The following is a 14,925-nucleotide window of genomic DNA, read 5'->3' on the forward strand; positions in this document are numbered from 1 at the left end:
AGGTTTTGAAGTCAAGTACTTATAATCAAGACATTGAACAAACTACTATCCAACTTGAAAGTAGTCAAACCATAGTGAGAAAAAGTTGGTGTACCACAACTTACGACATGACAACTTGTGGGAAAGTAGAAAATTGGATACTGGAAAGTTGGATTCCAGTAACTTGAGCCCAGAGAATGGCGAACCACGCCACTTACAATGAAAACTACTTTAGAGAGGTAATGAAGGAATGTAGATGCAATTGACTATTATGTCTATTATGGCTATTATAACTTACAGACCATAACTAGCTGCCAAAACAAGGTCTTGTTTTATGAACATTAAAGGAAATATTTGGACCTTTAGGGTTCAAGTGCTTAAGGTGCTGACCAGGAACTGCAATGTCCCCTGGACCTTTTGTTTGTCTCTTTTGTTTCCTGCCATTTCTTTACCGTCAAAATCACCAATAAGGATACATATATACTGTAATACTGTATGTAAATGCTCAAAGTTTGAATACTGTATATAAACACTTGTATTAAGGTCGGAGACTATACTGAAGTTGATACGAACAAGTTGATGTACCACAGCTTATTACAAGTCAACTTTCTGAAATGCAGTGAAAATCATGAACTCTACTGTTACTGTTGTTGTGCTGCAGCCTTCAACAAACTGTTTATCCATCTGTTGTGACTGATGTTTTGGGGGAGTTTGCAAAGTGATAAATACAAAAATAGACTAATAAAAATATATAACTAAAATGTTGACTAGAAACTGAAGTTAAACTAAAAACTAGAACAAGGTCATGTACAGGTCTGTAAGAATAAATAGTAATGTATGTTACAAGTATACTATACATGAATGTATAGGTGTGTAATGTATTGTCTAAAAGACTAAAAGGTCTCAACTGTCTAAAGGAACTGCCTTTGCGAAAGTCAATCATTTACATTGTACATTTGATAACAATAAATAAATTGATTAAATAAACACGACATTCACACATAAACCGAACATAGACCCATTGCTTATATTCACTTTAACTTGTATTCTGTCATTTACATGTGACCTTTCAACGTAACAAACATCAGGACTTTTCAGCATACCGGCATTACAAACATCCTGTAATCACCATGCTTATGTGCATTTTAATGTGAGAGCACGAATGTTTACTTTGGGTCTAGACAAAGGTCAGTGCTGCTCTTTAAAGCATGAGCAGTCTGAAAGCATTCAGGTCAACCAAAATTAAGCTTGATGAGATGAGAGGTCATGTGGAAGGAGATTTCAGAGCAAAGCATGATGGTGAAATTGCTGTGGGGTTCATCAACACAAACACTGGAGGTAAAATATGCAAGAAGACAGAAAATTAGTGAGCAGTGAAATGCAAACAAATATATCACAAAGTATATGTTTGTACTATCAGTCACGTTATGCCTTAAATACTCCCTACAATTCATTCGTCTTTATGTTGACTGACCATTTGCAGGATTTGAGGAACAATACCACGCTGTGCCGAAAGGCCAGAGTCATTCATCAAGATAAACTATGGACTTGTAAAGCAGGAAAAGGCCGCGCAAAGCCTCCCATCATTTATCCCCTGCTATTACTGAAGTCATTAAAGCTGTACAGAGTGAATCATTTACTGCGGGAATGGGTCTTGATGTCAGACTCCGTCTTTATCCTCGTGTGTGTATAAGGATGTGCAGCTTTGGTGGCCTCAGATGAAAAAGGATCGCTCTCCAAATCCACAAATGTGTTAAAGATGGTAAATCTTTGCAGGACTTAAAGGAAACAGTTGTAGCAATGATGTGTTTACTTAAATGTGATCATCCCTGCTGTAGGTGCCCTCTCCCAGAGCCAGGTCCACCCACTCCTGGGCTCCCTGCCTCTGCCTTGTCGACCCCTCCAGCCGCAGACTCATGCCCAGCTGGAGCACTTTCTGCCGCTCAGGGTCAACAGCTCCTCGCCGCTCAGCCTCTTCCCCAATTTCAACACGGTATGATGTCACATTTCTATTTTCTAGCCCCAAACACAACGATAAAATCTATTGTTTTCTCCTAAAAAGAGGAAAGATTGCCGAGTGTTTTGGTAACATCAGACTTTAAAACTGGTTTAACCTCTTCAGCCCAAGTGCATCTCATAGTCAGATCCAAAGGATACAAAACAAACAGCAGGTTGTCACAGTAAATTTTCACAGCAAACTACTGCATTTATGCCTCTGCAATGCATGATGGGTAATTATTCGGAATATTACAGTAAGCTGCTGTGAATTTGAATTTAAGCGGCTGTAAAAAACAAAAGTTAAAGGTACATTACATGATAGACTCTGGTGCGCATGTTAATTAATGTGCATTGTCCCTTCTTTAAATAAAATAAACATAAACATTACAAGGAAATACTGCAATTAGGGTGCAACACCATACAGTTATTTAGTAGTAAAATATTGTAGTTTTAAAAAAAAAGGTACAAATGGTAACATGCTAACAGGCCTGCAAGTTGTCCAACAAGGTACACATGCTAACAGGCTATAATTCTTACAAGCAATATGGTTGGGTTAATGTGAAAACACAGTACCTTGCTGTAACACCCCTGTAAATTTACTGTAAATTGTTATATTTACAATGACTTCAGATGTTTATTACGGTATCATAATGTAATTTTACATCAATCAATAATGTATTTATTGGCGGAATCTCAAATAAAAATGTAATAATATATGTATAAAATAGATATGTATTAAAAAAAACTTCAATTAAGATGTGAGATCATAATATTTTAATCCTGTATTCAACCCTAAAATAAATATTCAAGTTAAGTTGGACTTGATTGAGTGTGTCAGCTGCTGCCGTCAGGTCCACTTGGGGTCAGGCATCATTTCTAACATCACATGAGATTTGTGATGGTTTTGAACAAATTGAGTCCAATTAAGGACTCATTAGAACAGACCATCATTCTGTCTTGTTACTTTCAGTAAGTCCACTTATTTGGTTGATGGGGTTGATTCGAGGCCTGTAGCTTGTCAAGGTTGACTAGATAACTAGGCTAACATTACTCTGTGTGACTGTGCTCTATGTTCGAAACTTGCTGAAAACAAATCAAAGCTCAAACAGCCTCAAATGGCATGTTAAGAAGAAGTCTAGTCAAAAACGAAACTGCGACAAAACTAAAGCTCAGATTATGAAAAGTGATAACAATCAGCATTTACCTGGAGTTATCCCAAAAGCTGATGCAGCTACATCTTTGTTCCTCATGTATTTATTACCCTTTGGCCCTCACAATCCTTTAAATCCTTTATCTGTTATAGAAACAGATATCATCCACAACTTGGATAGTGTCCAAGTTATCATCAACTTGGCAGCAGGAATGCATACATTTTAGAAAGACAAAGAGAAGCTAAAATGTTGCATTGCAAGCATTTTGAATTACAAACTGGAAAAATAATTGCTTGTGATATCTGCAACACAAGCTGCTGTCAACCTGAACTCGGGCTCCAACTCACAGTTATTTTAACGATTAATAGATTCATCTTTTTGGCTATATAATGTTAAATAATTGTTCATCTCTAATTCTCAGGGCCCAAAGAGACATCCTCAAATTGCTTGTTTTGTTCAACCAACAGTCCATAACCCAAAGAGTCTTCTTTTACATAAACCATGAAGAAAACTTTCTGCAAAGAAGAACTAATAAACTGTAAAGTATGTCTTACATAAAGAACTTTATGTGACCTGAAATTTGCACTTTGCAGCGATGCTGTAAGGGAAAATATAATTATCTTAATATAACTTGAATCCAATCAGTGGTAAAAAAAAATATATAACTGAGACATCCCATATATAAAGCTTCTCATACATGTTTGGTCTGGCTCTGAAGCAGCAGACCATAACTGTCTACAAGTTGCTTTAACCCTTAATGAGTCAGAGGAACACGCAAAATGTCACCCGGCATGTGGGAGGCTGGGAGAAGATTCCTGTCTGACACTTAATGCTAAAAATATGACTCAGCTAACACAGCTGCCCTGTAGGGAGTAAAAATATGAACAGAAGAGGAGTTATTTAAAAAGTGTGAATTCAGAATTATAATGTGTTCATTTTTTATTCTAAAACAATACTCACAGCTTACATCCATTATTAACACTTAATCACACAAACAAGCACTGACAACTTGTAAATGACTGATGGTGGTGGTGGTAGTAGAGTGTATCTGTGCTCATTCAAGGACCACTCATCAATGGAAAGATAAAACAATTACAGTCTATGCGACTGCACTGTAAACACAACATGACAACAAATTGAAATGCACTATGTTTAATTTAAAAGACTATTATGAATGAACACCAGGTGCTGTGAGTTAACAGTTACAGGAAGCATTTTGATATGCATCAGTTTAGGATTAACAGGATTTTTATTGACGATAAGGGTTTAACTGAATAAAGTTTTAATTACTCAGCTCAACTCAGCATGCCTTGAATAAGAATAAATGATTGAATACATTGACGCCTCTGATTGGTCAGTTCACACACGCCTGAGCCAGCGCCGCTAACAACAACAGAGCAGCTGTGCTAAATCAATTCTTATGTGCCAAACTAGTCGCTAGGCATAAATTATGTGTGACATGGTGACATAGTGTGATGTCACAAAACAACAGGATTAAAGGCGGGACTGTTGACGAGGCGTTTCAGGAGCAGTGTTTGTTGTGGGAGAGAGGAGCTTCTGTTGGACTTTGACCTTTTAAACGTTCACATTCTTTTACATGTACAAGAACCTGTAGAAAACACTGAAGGAAAGGAAACAAACAAAAACATATACTGTAGGTCGTTAATTACATTTTGAGGCCAATTTGTACATTAACTTCAGTAAACGATCTAAGGACTTCTTCCACCACAGGCAGTCACAAGCATTTTCTAACGGCTGAAAATGTTCTGCATATATTGTGACACTTATGTTTTGTGAGAAGGTGGATGTCAGAAATAATTCCTTCTTCACTGCACTGTTGGCTTTATAAGTCCGTGGCAGTATAGAGATGACAGGAAATGAGGACAATGATCCCAAAGGCTGAACTCAAACTGTCTTACAGTATTTTTTTCTCATGGTATTGAGTCATCGTCGGGTAACTGCTTTACTGAAAAAGCCTTTTTACTCTCCCTGAGCATTATACTGTAAGGTCGCAGAGAGAAAACATGAAACAGGACTAACACGTTCATGAATGTGCATGTGCATGTGGCTGCGTTTCTTGTCGTAGATGGACCCAGTGCAGAAGGCAGTGATCAACCACACCTTTGGTGTAGCTCCACCCAAGAAGAAGCCCATCATCTCCTGTAACATCTGTCACCTGCGATTCAACTCCACTGTAAGTCCGATTATTATTCAGTCGTTTTCTCCGAAATCCCACTTTCTTTCCTCAAGGTAAACTTGATAGAACAACAGCTCAAAGGAAGGCTGCGGGGAGTTAAAAAAACAAAACTTTGTCCACTCAGTTCTTATCTGTTTTCTGCAGAATGTACTCATTAGTCAAATCACATCAACCAGTTTGCATTTTATGACGGGAGCTTTAAATCAGCATTATCTCACTTCTCTCACTGCGAGACCCTCTGACACTTGATGTTTGCATCTCTAAACGTTCGTGCTTTAAAACACAAACAACACTTGTTGTCTCACGAACTGTCATCTAAATCTCATCTGCTGATTTATTTTTTAGTCGAGCATCCAAATATTTGCATCACATTTCATACAAGCTATTCCTCTTATCAGTCCAATCAGTATATTTATGCAGCTTCCATTTTTTAATCAACCAGTGGGTCTTAAAAGGAAGCCAGTCAGCTAGTTCTGTTGCTTCGTTCCTCCTTATCACACCTCCCTATTCATATTCATTTGGCTCCCATTCCTATGGAGTTCATTTATGCATATTTGCATTTATATTGTTAGCAGGAACCTGGTGGAATGACAATGACTCTTCTTTGTGTGAAATGTGGAACTTGAAGGAAGCAGGACACTGGAGCGAGTCCATTATACCACTCTAACTTCCTCACCTCACCACACCATTTTCTCTCTCTGCTCAGTACTTTTGGACATACAGGGATGTTGTCAGGAGTTTTCTAGCTAACAGGCTCTCTCCTCCTCCCCTCTGTGTTACCTGCAGCTGAGCTGAGAGCGCTGGTTGACCCAGGAGTTGGATGCCGGGTTACAGGCAGGTACCAGGCCCCAGCAGGGGGCCGCAGTGAGCGGCTGGAATTTGCACTTGACAAGGAAAATCGACTAAAGGAATAGTTTCTGAATATCCCAAGTCTTTTGATATCTTATACTCATCGCTTGTGTTTTATATACAGTAGGTTTCATTTTCACAGTCATTTGTATATATTTGTTTTTTATAAAGGACACACATATTCTTGTCATTTAAAGTTCAACACACTTGTGAATCCACAGTTCTTGTTTGATACAAAAAGATTTAAAAGTTCAACCAAATCTAACATTTTTATATCCCCCTTGCTTGCCAGGAGGTTCAACTTTAGAGCTAACGTTGCCAGCCAAGAAAAAAGGATGGTGTCTATAATAATTAAGACATTTTTACATGTGTATAGATATTTAAAGCAAAATTATGTTGAAGGTTATAATATTTTCACCTTAAAATAACAGCTTAAGAATAATTTTGATGGTGCAAATTGCAGAACTTGATATTTTAAAGAGGGGAATTCACAAGTAGATTGATGATGAAGTCTAATATTCCAATGCAATAAATTCAGAGGTAATAACATTTTAATATTAATTATTCAGAAGTGGTTAAACTCCACAATTTTGTATTTAATTTGCTCATAAAATTGAATTATAACAGCTATTCTTTGCTTCTACATTAGTGTGCTTTTTGGTCATTTTACACAAATTCGTAATGATAATAAACTTTATTTATAAAGCCCTTTTCTTTAGAAAAGTTATAAAGTGCTTTACAAAAGGAATTGAAACCAGATGTACCTTTCAGCCAATTGTCTTAAACACAAACGCACAACACACACACTTGATCTCTTTGCCAAATTTCAGCCTCTCATAGGGCAAAAACTGCATCTGCAATATTTTGGGGAACTTCTTGTGGAAAGACTGACAGAGTGACCTAAAAATAGAAATATTAAGCTGTTTGTTCAGTATGAAGACAAAGATTGATGACTATGAAAATGTAATCTACAATATATATGAGATAACTGGAGAGTATAAAAGAAGAAGTGACTTGAAGATTTTCAAATTATTTCTTTAAGGCTGCTAAACTCACTGAAAAAGCATGAAAGATTCAAGCCTGAAGGTTAACACGTGATATTCTAATTGTGCTGTCCTTTCATAGAGGACAGTTGTTGCTCACTGTGTACGAGGAGTTTGGGCATCAGTGGTGTGAGAATGCATAACGCTGCTTGAATCCAGCAGTCATGACGGTCTCCGTCAGGTGTCTTTAACTGAGGATCTTTGTTCTGCCGTCCTAGGACACTGACTCTACATGTTTTTCTCTCTGTAAGTTACTATGGTGGAACATAGTGAACTCATACTACACTGGTAGTATGCAGACGGGAGCAGATTCATCCCTCTGACTCAGTTGGAAATCACGCTGAATGGTTAGTGTGCACTGACATTCAACGTAGCCAAAGGGCTCGTACACCCTTTGCTCAGCCCTGCATTTCTGACCCCACGGTGGTACCTTTTCTGTTTGTGTAGAGGCCCAAGCTTTATGCGAAGTGTTGATCGGGGTGGACTCGTACCCTCACCACTCTAACAATGCACACAGTCGTTAAAAGACGACCTCCATACACTGAGCTCAGAGGCTGTGCCGTGTACAGTGTGTGCCTGGAAACTGGTACGGATAATTTGAGCGATGACAAATTATCTAACGGCCTCGTGTGAAGCGAGACACTTGACCTCAGACTCACTGTTGATTTAGGGAGCGCATTTGTGTCTTTCTTATACAGAAAGGCACTAGTGTTGCGAAAAATGTGTGCTCTTAAAGGATAAGGCTGGTTATGTCTTATATTTTCCTTATTGTTGAAAAATCCCATGAAAATGTTCGGTAATTAGCGGTCCATTTCACCCTAGTGCTTGTTTTTACAGGAAACACGTAACTGTGCTGAAGCAAATATCACTCCAAAAGCTGAATAGCCTCCTAAAACTGCTGGGCAGTGTTATATTTACCATGTGTTTTAAATGGGAGTAATTTGTCAGGGATTATTTTCAGTGGAGGATTAATACACTTTTCAGTGTATGTGGGATTAATAAAAATTGTAATTACAGTGCCCACGTTCATTGTAAAGAAGGAACAGTGTGGCTCATTCATATATTTTTAATAGTATCGTGGCAACAGTGGAAGAATTAGACATTTTCAGCTTTAGCTACACAGATATTATTTATTATTAAGATCAATTAATCGTTGGTTTTGGTGTGTTCGTGAGATTATTTCATTAATGAGAAAAATATAAAATATCACCACGCCTATCCTTTATGACTCCTGCTTGTTCTGTACTCTTGGTGTCATGGTTTTCTCAAGTTGTTGAAGCTATTTGAACTTTGCACCTTCAGAGAGTAGGTTGTCTGCCTTTTTCACATAAGACAATCAGCAGTAAAAACACAGGTGTAATTAATAAAATGAATGATTGAATTCCATTTAGCTTCACTTTCAGTGTCCTGGTATTAATCACACTGACATGGCTTTCTGGGACACTTGAATAGAACTGAGCCACCGTTAAAATCATTAGCAACACCTGGGCTTTTCCTACAATGACTATTCAAAATGTCTGCTGTGAAAAGACAGGTCCAGGACTGAAGAACACTGCCCTAATGCATTTCTTCATCTGTAAAAGAGTTAACATTTTTATTTAGTATTAAATGACAAAGAAGACTATTTAAATGAAGGATATGTTGTAAAATTTTAGGAAATATGATTTAAAACTATACAGTCAACACCCTCAGCAATAAACCATATTCACAGGGCGGCCATTTTTCTCTAACGTTCAAGATAGCAAGTCGGGCCATGACACAAGATAAAACATATTGGATAACCCATTAACTTCCTTGAGACAACATATAACGTAGCATTCAACCAGATCCAGATTTTCACTGTGTGGCTGATTAATAAGGAAGCAGTTAAATGGTAACAATCCATACATTTATATGACTTGCAACCTGAAACACAGCAGAATAACATCATCCTGAGTGTGACGTCAGAGGAAAATGGCCACCATGTGGATATTCTCTATGCCCATAGTATGGTGTGGTTGAACAAACAGCTGCAGAGCTGATCCAAAAGCACAATGGGTGGTGTCTGCTCAGGCCTGTGAGAGCTGACCAATCGGAGCAGACTGGGCTTTTCAGGAGGGGGGGCCTTAAAGAGACGTGCACTAAAACAGAGCATTCAGACATAGGGTGAATAGAGGTGCTGCAGCAATGCACAGGATCAGAAAATAATGTATTTTTTGAACATTAAAGCATGTAAACAAAAATAAAATAATAAACTTATTGTTGTTCGTAGAGCCAAGTCGTGCTCATAAATGTATAGATTTTATTGTGTGTCTGGTTTTCCAGATAAATGGGTTTTGCTTCAGTTGCTCTGTTGATGCACTTGCACTACATGCTGGAAGCTGATCTTACTCTGTAGAGCACATCTCGCTTTATCTGCAGCCATCCAGAGCCATTTTGAGATCACAAATCAGCATGCATCTGTTGTCGCGCTGCCACAAATGTGTTTTCTCTCACAGAGGAAGGCACAGAGGTCATTTTGTGTTGCAGTATAACGGACATGGGCCATTTTGTGTCAGAACAAATCAGTGCAAAGATGAGCCAGTGAGCTCATGAGATGCCACGAGTCCGACTGATGCTCATTTGTGCACAATCGTGACGACGATGATGATGATCAAAATGGTGATGTGACTCTTCCTTCGAGTCAAATGCTCGATCGCATAATTTCTCCCCAACTCCATGGAAGCATGTGAAGCCAAAGAGATGGAACAGATGGAAAGATTACAGTTTACTGATTTCATGCTGTCCTTCACTAATTTAATCATGTCAGAGATTCTGTTCATATACTGTACACTGAATTTCTGCTCGTGTGTGCATATTTGCGTGTGTGTGTGTGTCACGGTCAGACCCAGGCGGAAGCCCACTACAAAGGTCATAAACATGCTCGCAAGCTAAAGGCCTTGGAGAACCAGAGGAACCGGCAGAAGAACGGACCATCGACAACAGGAAAAGAGAGAGACAGGGAGAGGGCGATGATAGGAGGAGGAACAGTGCCCGCAGATTCACATTTGAAAGACATAACAGGTATAAATCTTTCTTTTTTTAAAAGGCACCCATCACTTCATCCTCTGAGTAATTAGAGGTAATTGGTGAGACGTAAGCACTAAGGCTTGGTAGCTGCCACTCAGCTGGCTAATTACCAGCTATTACCTGTCCTGCTATCATTGGCCCTGTCAGATAGGTAATTACTCTCATCAAGCAAAGACATTCTGCAAGATGAGAAGCCTTAAAGCTCTTAAAAAGAGATGCTATCTGAAGAGGCATGTGGTGGTGTTGCTTTCTCTCATTTTGACTTTGCTTGTGGCTCAACACAACTCCCACTTGTTTGTTGTTTTGATTATGAAATGCGATGATGCTTTGCTAATGGACATGTCAAAGAGTGTATGTTTTCCTGTCAAAATCAGACTAAACAGCAGTTAAAATAGTGATGAAGTTGCGGTAGCCATCAGCAGTGGCTAATGCTAGCCACAAAGAATAGCACAGCAAATGTGCAGAAATGTATGCAAATATCTTTCTCACTGCAAAATTATATTCAAAGATTCACTTCAATGTTAGTAGTAACTATTTAGACACACGGTACGTTTCTGCCTCTAAGGGTCCCTCAACCAAAACAAAGAAGACAAAAGATGTAGTTTGATGACATTGTGAAGTCGTGTGGGATCCTGGGAGTTGTTGTTCTCAATATACAACCCCCATTCTTATGACTCAGGCAGAAATGTTCACAGATCCAGCAGCAGTAATTTATTAACAAAATTGTTGACAATTAATCATCTTTTCTTCGACTAATAGTTCCAGCTCTAAAGATAAGACAAGATACCAAAGTACTGAACAAAATAGCTTGGTAAGTTTGCGTGGTATTTTGGAGCCAAAGATGGAAGATGAGGTGCAACAAAGTACATTACAAGCAGTCAGCAGATGAGACATCTCAGGGTCAGCTGTGGGTGTTTAAGTGAAAATTGGGTTTTAAAGTTGTGCTGAGGACCAGGTATCAACTGAACGCCACCCAATTTATAATGCACTTTATGCAACCCTTTTTTTGCACACTGCACTACAGTTATGTTCATAAAAATGAAGAGGTGCTGGGGTCTGTCCTCAGCGTCCTTGTGCACATAGCTTTTTACTTGTCACTGGAACATTGATATCAGCCATTTAAATCCAGCATAACTTTCTGTTATTGCTGTAAACTGCACTTTAGTTTGTTAAAATCACCCAAATTCCCCAGTATCCTTTCTATATTCTTAATGTTATAGTTAGTGGTTCTTCAGCAACATCGCCTACAAAAGAGCTGCTCTAAGAGTAACACCTTTGCTACCTTTCAGTCATTTGTCACTCAGCTTTTTTATTCTGCTCAACTCAAAAGGAAAAAAAAATCACCATTTTCCTTTCTATACTCCGTCTAGTTTTCCTTTTCTATATTGATTTCCCCCCTCTCATTTTGTTCCAGCGCCTATCAATTTCCCTCTAACCACACAATGATAAGCTTGTTACATTCAGCCGTTACCATGGTTGTTGATTGATGGTGACAGAGCGAGAGAATAAAAGACAGCGAGACAGAGGAAGGATGATTGAGATGGCTGAAAAGAAGAGGGAAAAGATATGGAAATTAAAGAGCGAGGATAGAGCAGAAAAGGAAAGTAAGTAGCATAATAACAAGGTTACATGATAGAAATATATGTATACCGTGATTGTGCAGAATTCATGTATCATTGCGGTCTTATATAACTACTACTGCTGTGTGATTTTTCTCTTGCTCATATTGCAGATAGCACATCCATTGTTAAGAGCTTATCTGAACGTGGCAGCTGAATCCTTACATTTTCGATTCAAAACAACTTGTACTTTTTGTACCTGTACAGGCAGTTGTATGCTGCAGCCTGTCACACAGGTACATACACACACACACACAATAGATGGCCAAAGAAAGAAAATCCCACTGTTAATCACAAAGATAAAAATACAGTTGCATTCAAAGAAAAACTACATGTGGAATTGGTTATAAATGCATGAATTAATATGTTGAAATATCTAAAGATATATATTTTTTAATTCTGCTTTTGGCATTTATGAGCAGTATGTAAGGGCTTGATATGTGTGTGAAAGACACACAAAAAGTATGTACAAGTGGAAATTAACTTTAAATGCTGCGCTCACTAACAGTCACAGCCGTTGTTTTTAAATCCCATTTTAATGTTAACTATCATAATATTGTCATAAAACCTAAATGCTTTCTGGTCTGTAAATCAGTTAAATGAAAATACAAAAATCATGTCAGACTTCTTAAGCTGTGTAAACAGTGATAATAATCCTTGTATGTGAAAGGTGCTGCTCATAGTCATACACCCAGTGAGAATAATCATCTGACTCTACAGTTCCCGGCAGCCTTTTAGTTTCTTTCAGCTCTTTGTTCTGGTGTTTTATGGCTCGCAGCTGTACTGTTTTGGTTCACTCTAATTGCTCTTATGTTGTCAACACTTTCAGGCACAACAGGCAGCCGTTTTTAGTAAAACAGGTCCAAACAACAGTCTGACAAAGTTAGCAACTAGGTGGTGAGCGAAGTGGAGAATTTAGCAGCCAAAGAGGTAGATATTTGTGTCCCGAGATGGTGGAGACCAAAAATAGAGCTTAAAGAGAGTAACAGTAGCTACAATAAGCAGTTAGCTGTTATTCTGGTGATATGTTGCTGCCTATTTGTTTTGAGAATGAATTCGACAGGACTCTGTTCTTTCGTATTACAGCTTCTAAAATATCATATTGCAGTACCAAATAACAATGGGCTTATAGTGCAACCTCTTTGTTAATTAATCTGCCCACAGGCCCAAGTACTTCCCAACCTGCACAGCAGCAACCAGAAAAAGGCCAGTGGGGCTCTTTGACACCCACTCCTTCCTCACAGCCGGCATCCACAGACTCTCCCTCAGTTGGCTCTCCTCAGTTGTCCCCACAAATCTCGCCTGGCCCTCAGCTGTCTGATCTACCTACAGACGGTCCACCTGCGGAGAGGGACAGCCCGACCACCAGTTCAGCCGCACACCCTGACCCTCAGGGAAGCTCCACAGGAGGTGAGGAGGAGGTGGTGAAGGTGGAGGAGGCTAAGGAGGTCAAGAGCAACAAAAAACAGCAACTCCACTGTCCTACATGCAAAGTGACGGTCAATTCCAGCTCCCAGTTGGAGGCTCACTGTAGCGGTGTGTACTATAACACTACTGGTGATACTTAAATGACATGGAAAAGTTAGAACCAGTTTTTACTTGTAAAAGTTTATGTTTCCTGTGATTCTGACATTTGGTTTTCCTCTGTGTTTGGTTAAATCAGGCTCTAAGCACAAACAGATGCTTGATGGTCAGAACAGCAGCCAGCCCCAACGCAGGGTCAAGATGACTTCATCGCCCAGGCCCACTTGCCGAATTAAGCAGCGAATGGGCAGCAAGACCAGAGCGGTCGTGGGAGTATCCAGCCAGCCGTTTCACTGTGAGATGTGCCAGGTGTCCGTCAACTCCGAGACACAGCTGAAGCAGGTATGAGTTTATCCTAATGTAATAAACATGAACATTTTACTGCTGACCATTGTATGAAAACTAAAAATGAACAATGCCTATCCTTTGTGTTCTACAAGGAAAAACAACCCGATTTGTTGTGGTGTGTTAGTCAGAGCTGTCCAGACTGAATCACTGTTCTGTTTATACCTGTCCCTTTTTTAGCACATGAACAGCAGGAGACACAAAGAGCGTTTGGCTGGGAAGCCTGTCAAGGTGAAGTTCACCCCCTATAATAAACTACAGCCCAGTGCTATCTTAGCGGTAAGAATTTGTCCAACACAGACACACACGCATATTTGATTACTGTTTTTTTTTCTTCTACATTGCAGATTATCATTTAAGGGCCCATATTCTGCTTATATGTTAACGAGAAAATGTTTACTAGCAACATTATTTTTCTCATAGCTACCATTGCTGCAGCACCTCTATTCACCCTCTGTCTGTTTGATTAGTCAGTTTTCACAGGCATGAGCTGGCACCGCCCACCATGTTTCTGCATCAGCTTTGCCAATGTATACAAACATTCATGATTGCCAGAGGATGAATCGTAATGACATTGGTAACCCTCTGACTTTTTATCTGGTGCCATCATCAGGTCAACGTTTCAGTTTAGCTTATGGACAAACATTCACATGTACCTTAGCTGTACTATGCTAACATGCTAAACAAAGATGGTGACATGGTTAACATTATGCCTGCTTAACACCATGTTAGCATTGTCATTATTAGCATGTTAGCATGCTGATGGTATCATTTAGCTCTAAGTGCAGATTCTCAGAGCTACTAGCTTGACTCTAGACCATTGACTGTATATGAAGACAGAGGACATGACAGCTCCGAAAAGTAAAGTGAAATATCGCATTTGCCTCCTGGTGGCTGGCTGCAGTATAGATCAGAACCCCTCTTGCTCAATGTTAGCAGATGGGACATGGGCAGAACTAAAAAACTCAACACAGATGTCAGATACATTTTTACGAAAGTTGGTTTGTCATTTTAAATAGTTCAAGTCTTCATTTGGTTTTAATTAGGTATTTGATGCTGTTAAAAGGATGTCATGATTGACAGCTGAGCCTTGCTCACACTTAAGTGGGCATTATCTACTGTGCAAACTCCAAAGGACATCACCAGTGCAAAAAGGCTTAATTTTTCTACAT

At 39.1% G+C, this 14,925-nt stretch overlaps 1 protein-coding gene across 3 annotated transcripts in view; it reads left to right on the forward strand.

Moving 5' to 3' along the window:
- The window catches only part of LOC311250898 (zinc finger protein 385B-like), an 81,060-nt gene that overhangs the window by 63,378 nt on the left and 2,757 nt on the right, over nt 1–14,925 (forward strand). For 2 of the 3 annotated variants that reach the window (XM_084343038.1, XM_084343040.1), the window contains 6 exons: nt 1,818–1,972; nt 5,215–5,322; nt 10,082–10,259; nt 13,049–13,420; nt 13,548–13,750; nt 13,934–14,032. In XM_084343038.1, coding sequence (XP_084199164.1) covers nt 1,818–1,972; nt 5,215–5,322; nt 10,082–10,259; nt 13,049–13,420; nt 13,548–13,750; nt 13,934–14,032 — 1,115 coding nt within the window. The remainder of the gene's footprint in view (nt 1–1,817; nt 1,973–5,214; nt 5,323–10,081; nt 10,260–13,048; nt 13,421–13,547; nt 13,751–13,933; nt 14,033–14,925) is intronic. The other variant, XM_084343039.1, reaches the window with a different exon arrangement.

Source organism: Pagrus pagrus, assembly GCF_965226575.1.
Source record: "Pagrus pagrus genome assembly, chromosome: 21".
NCBI classification, from domain to species: Eukaryota; Metazoa; Chordata; class Actinopteri; order Spariformes; family Sparidae; genus Pagrus; species Pagrus pagrus.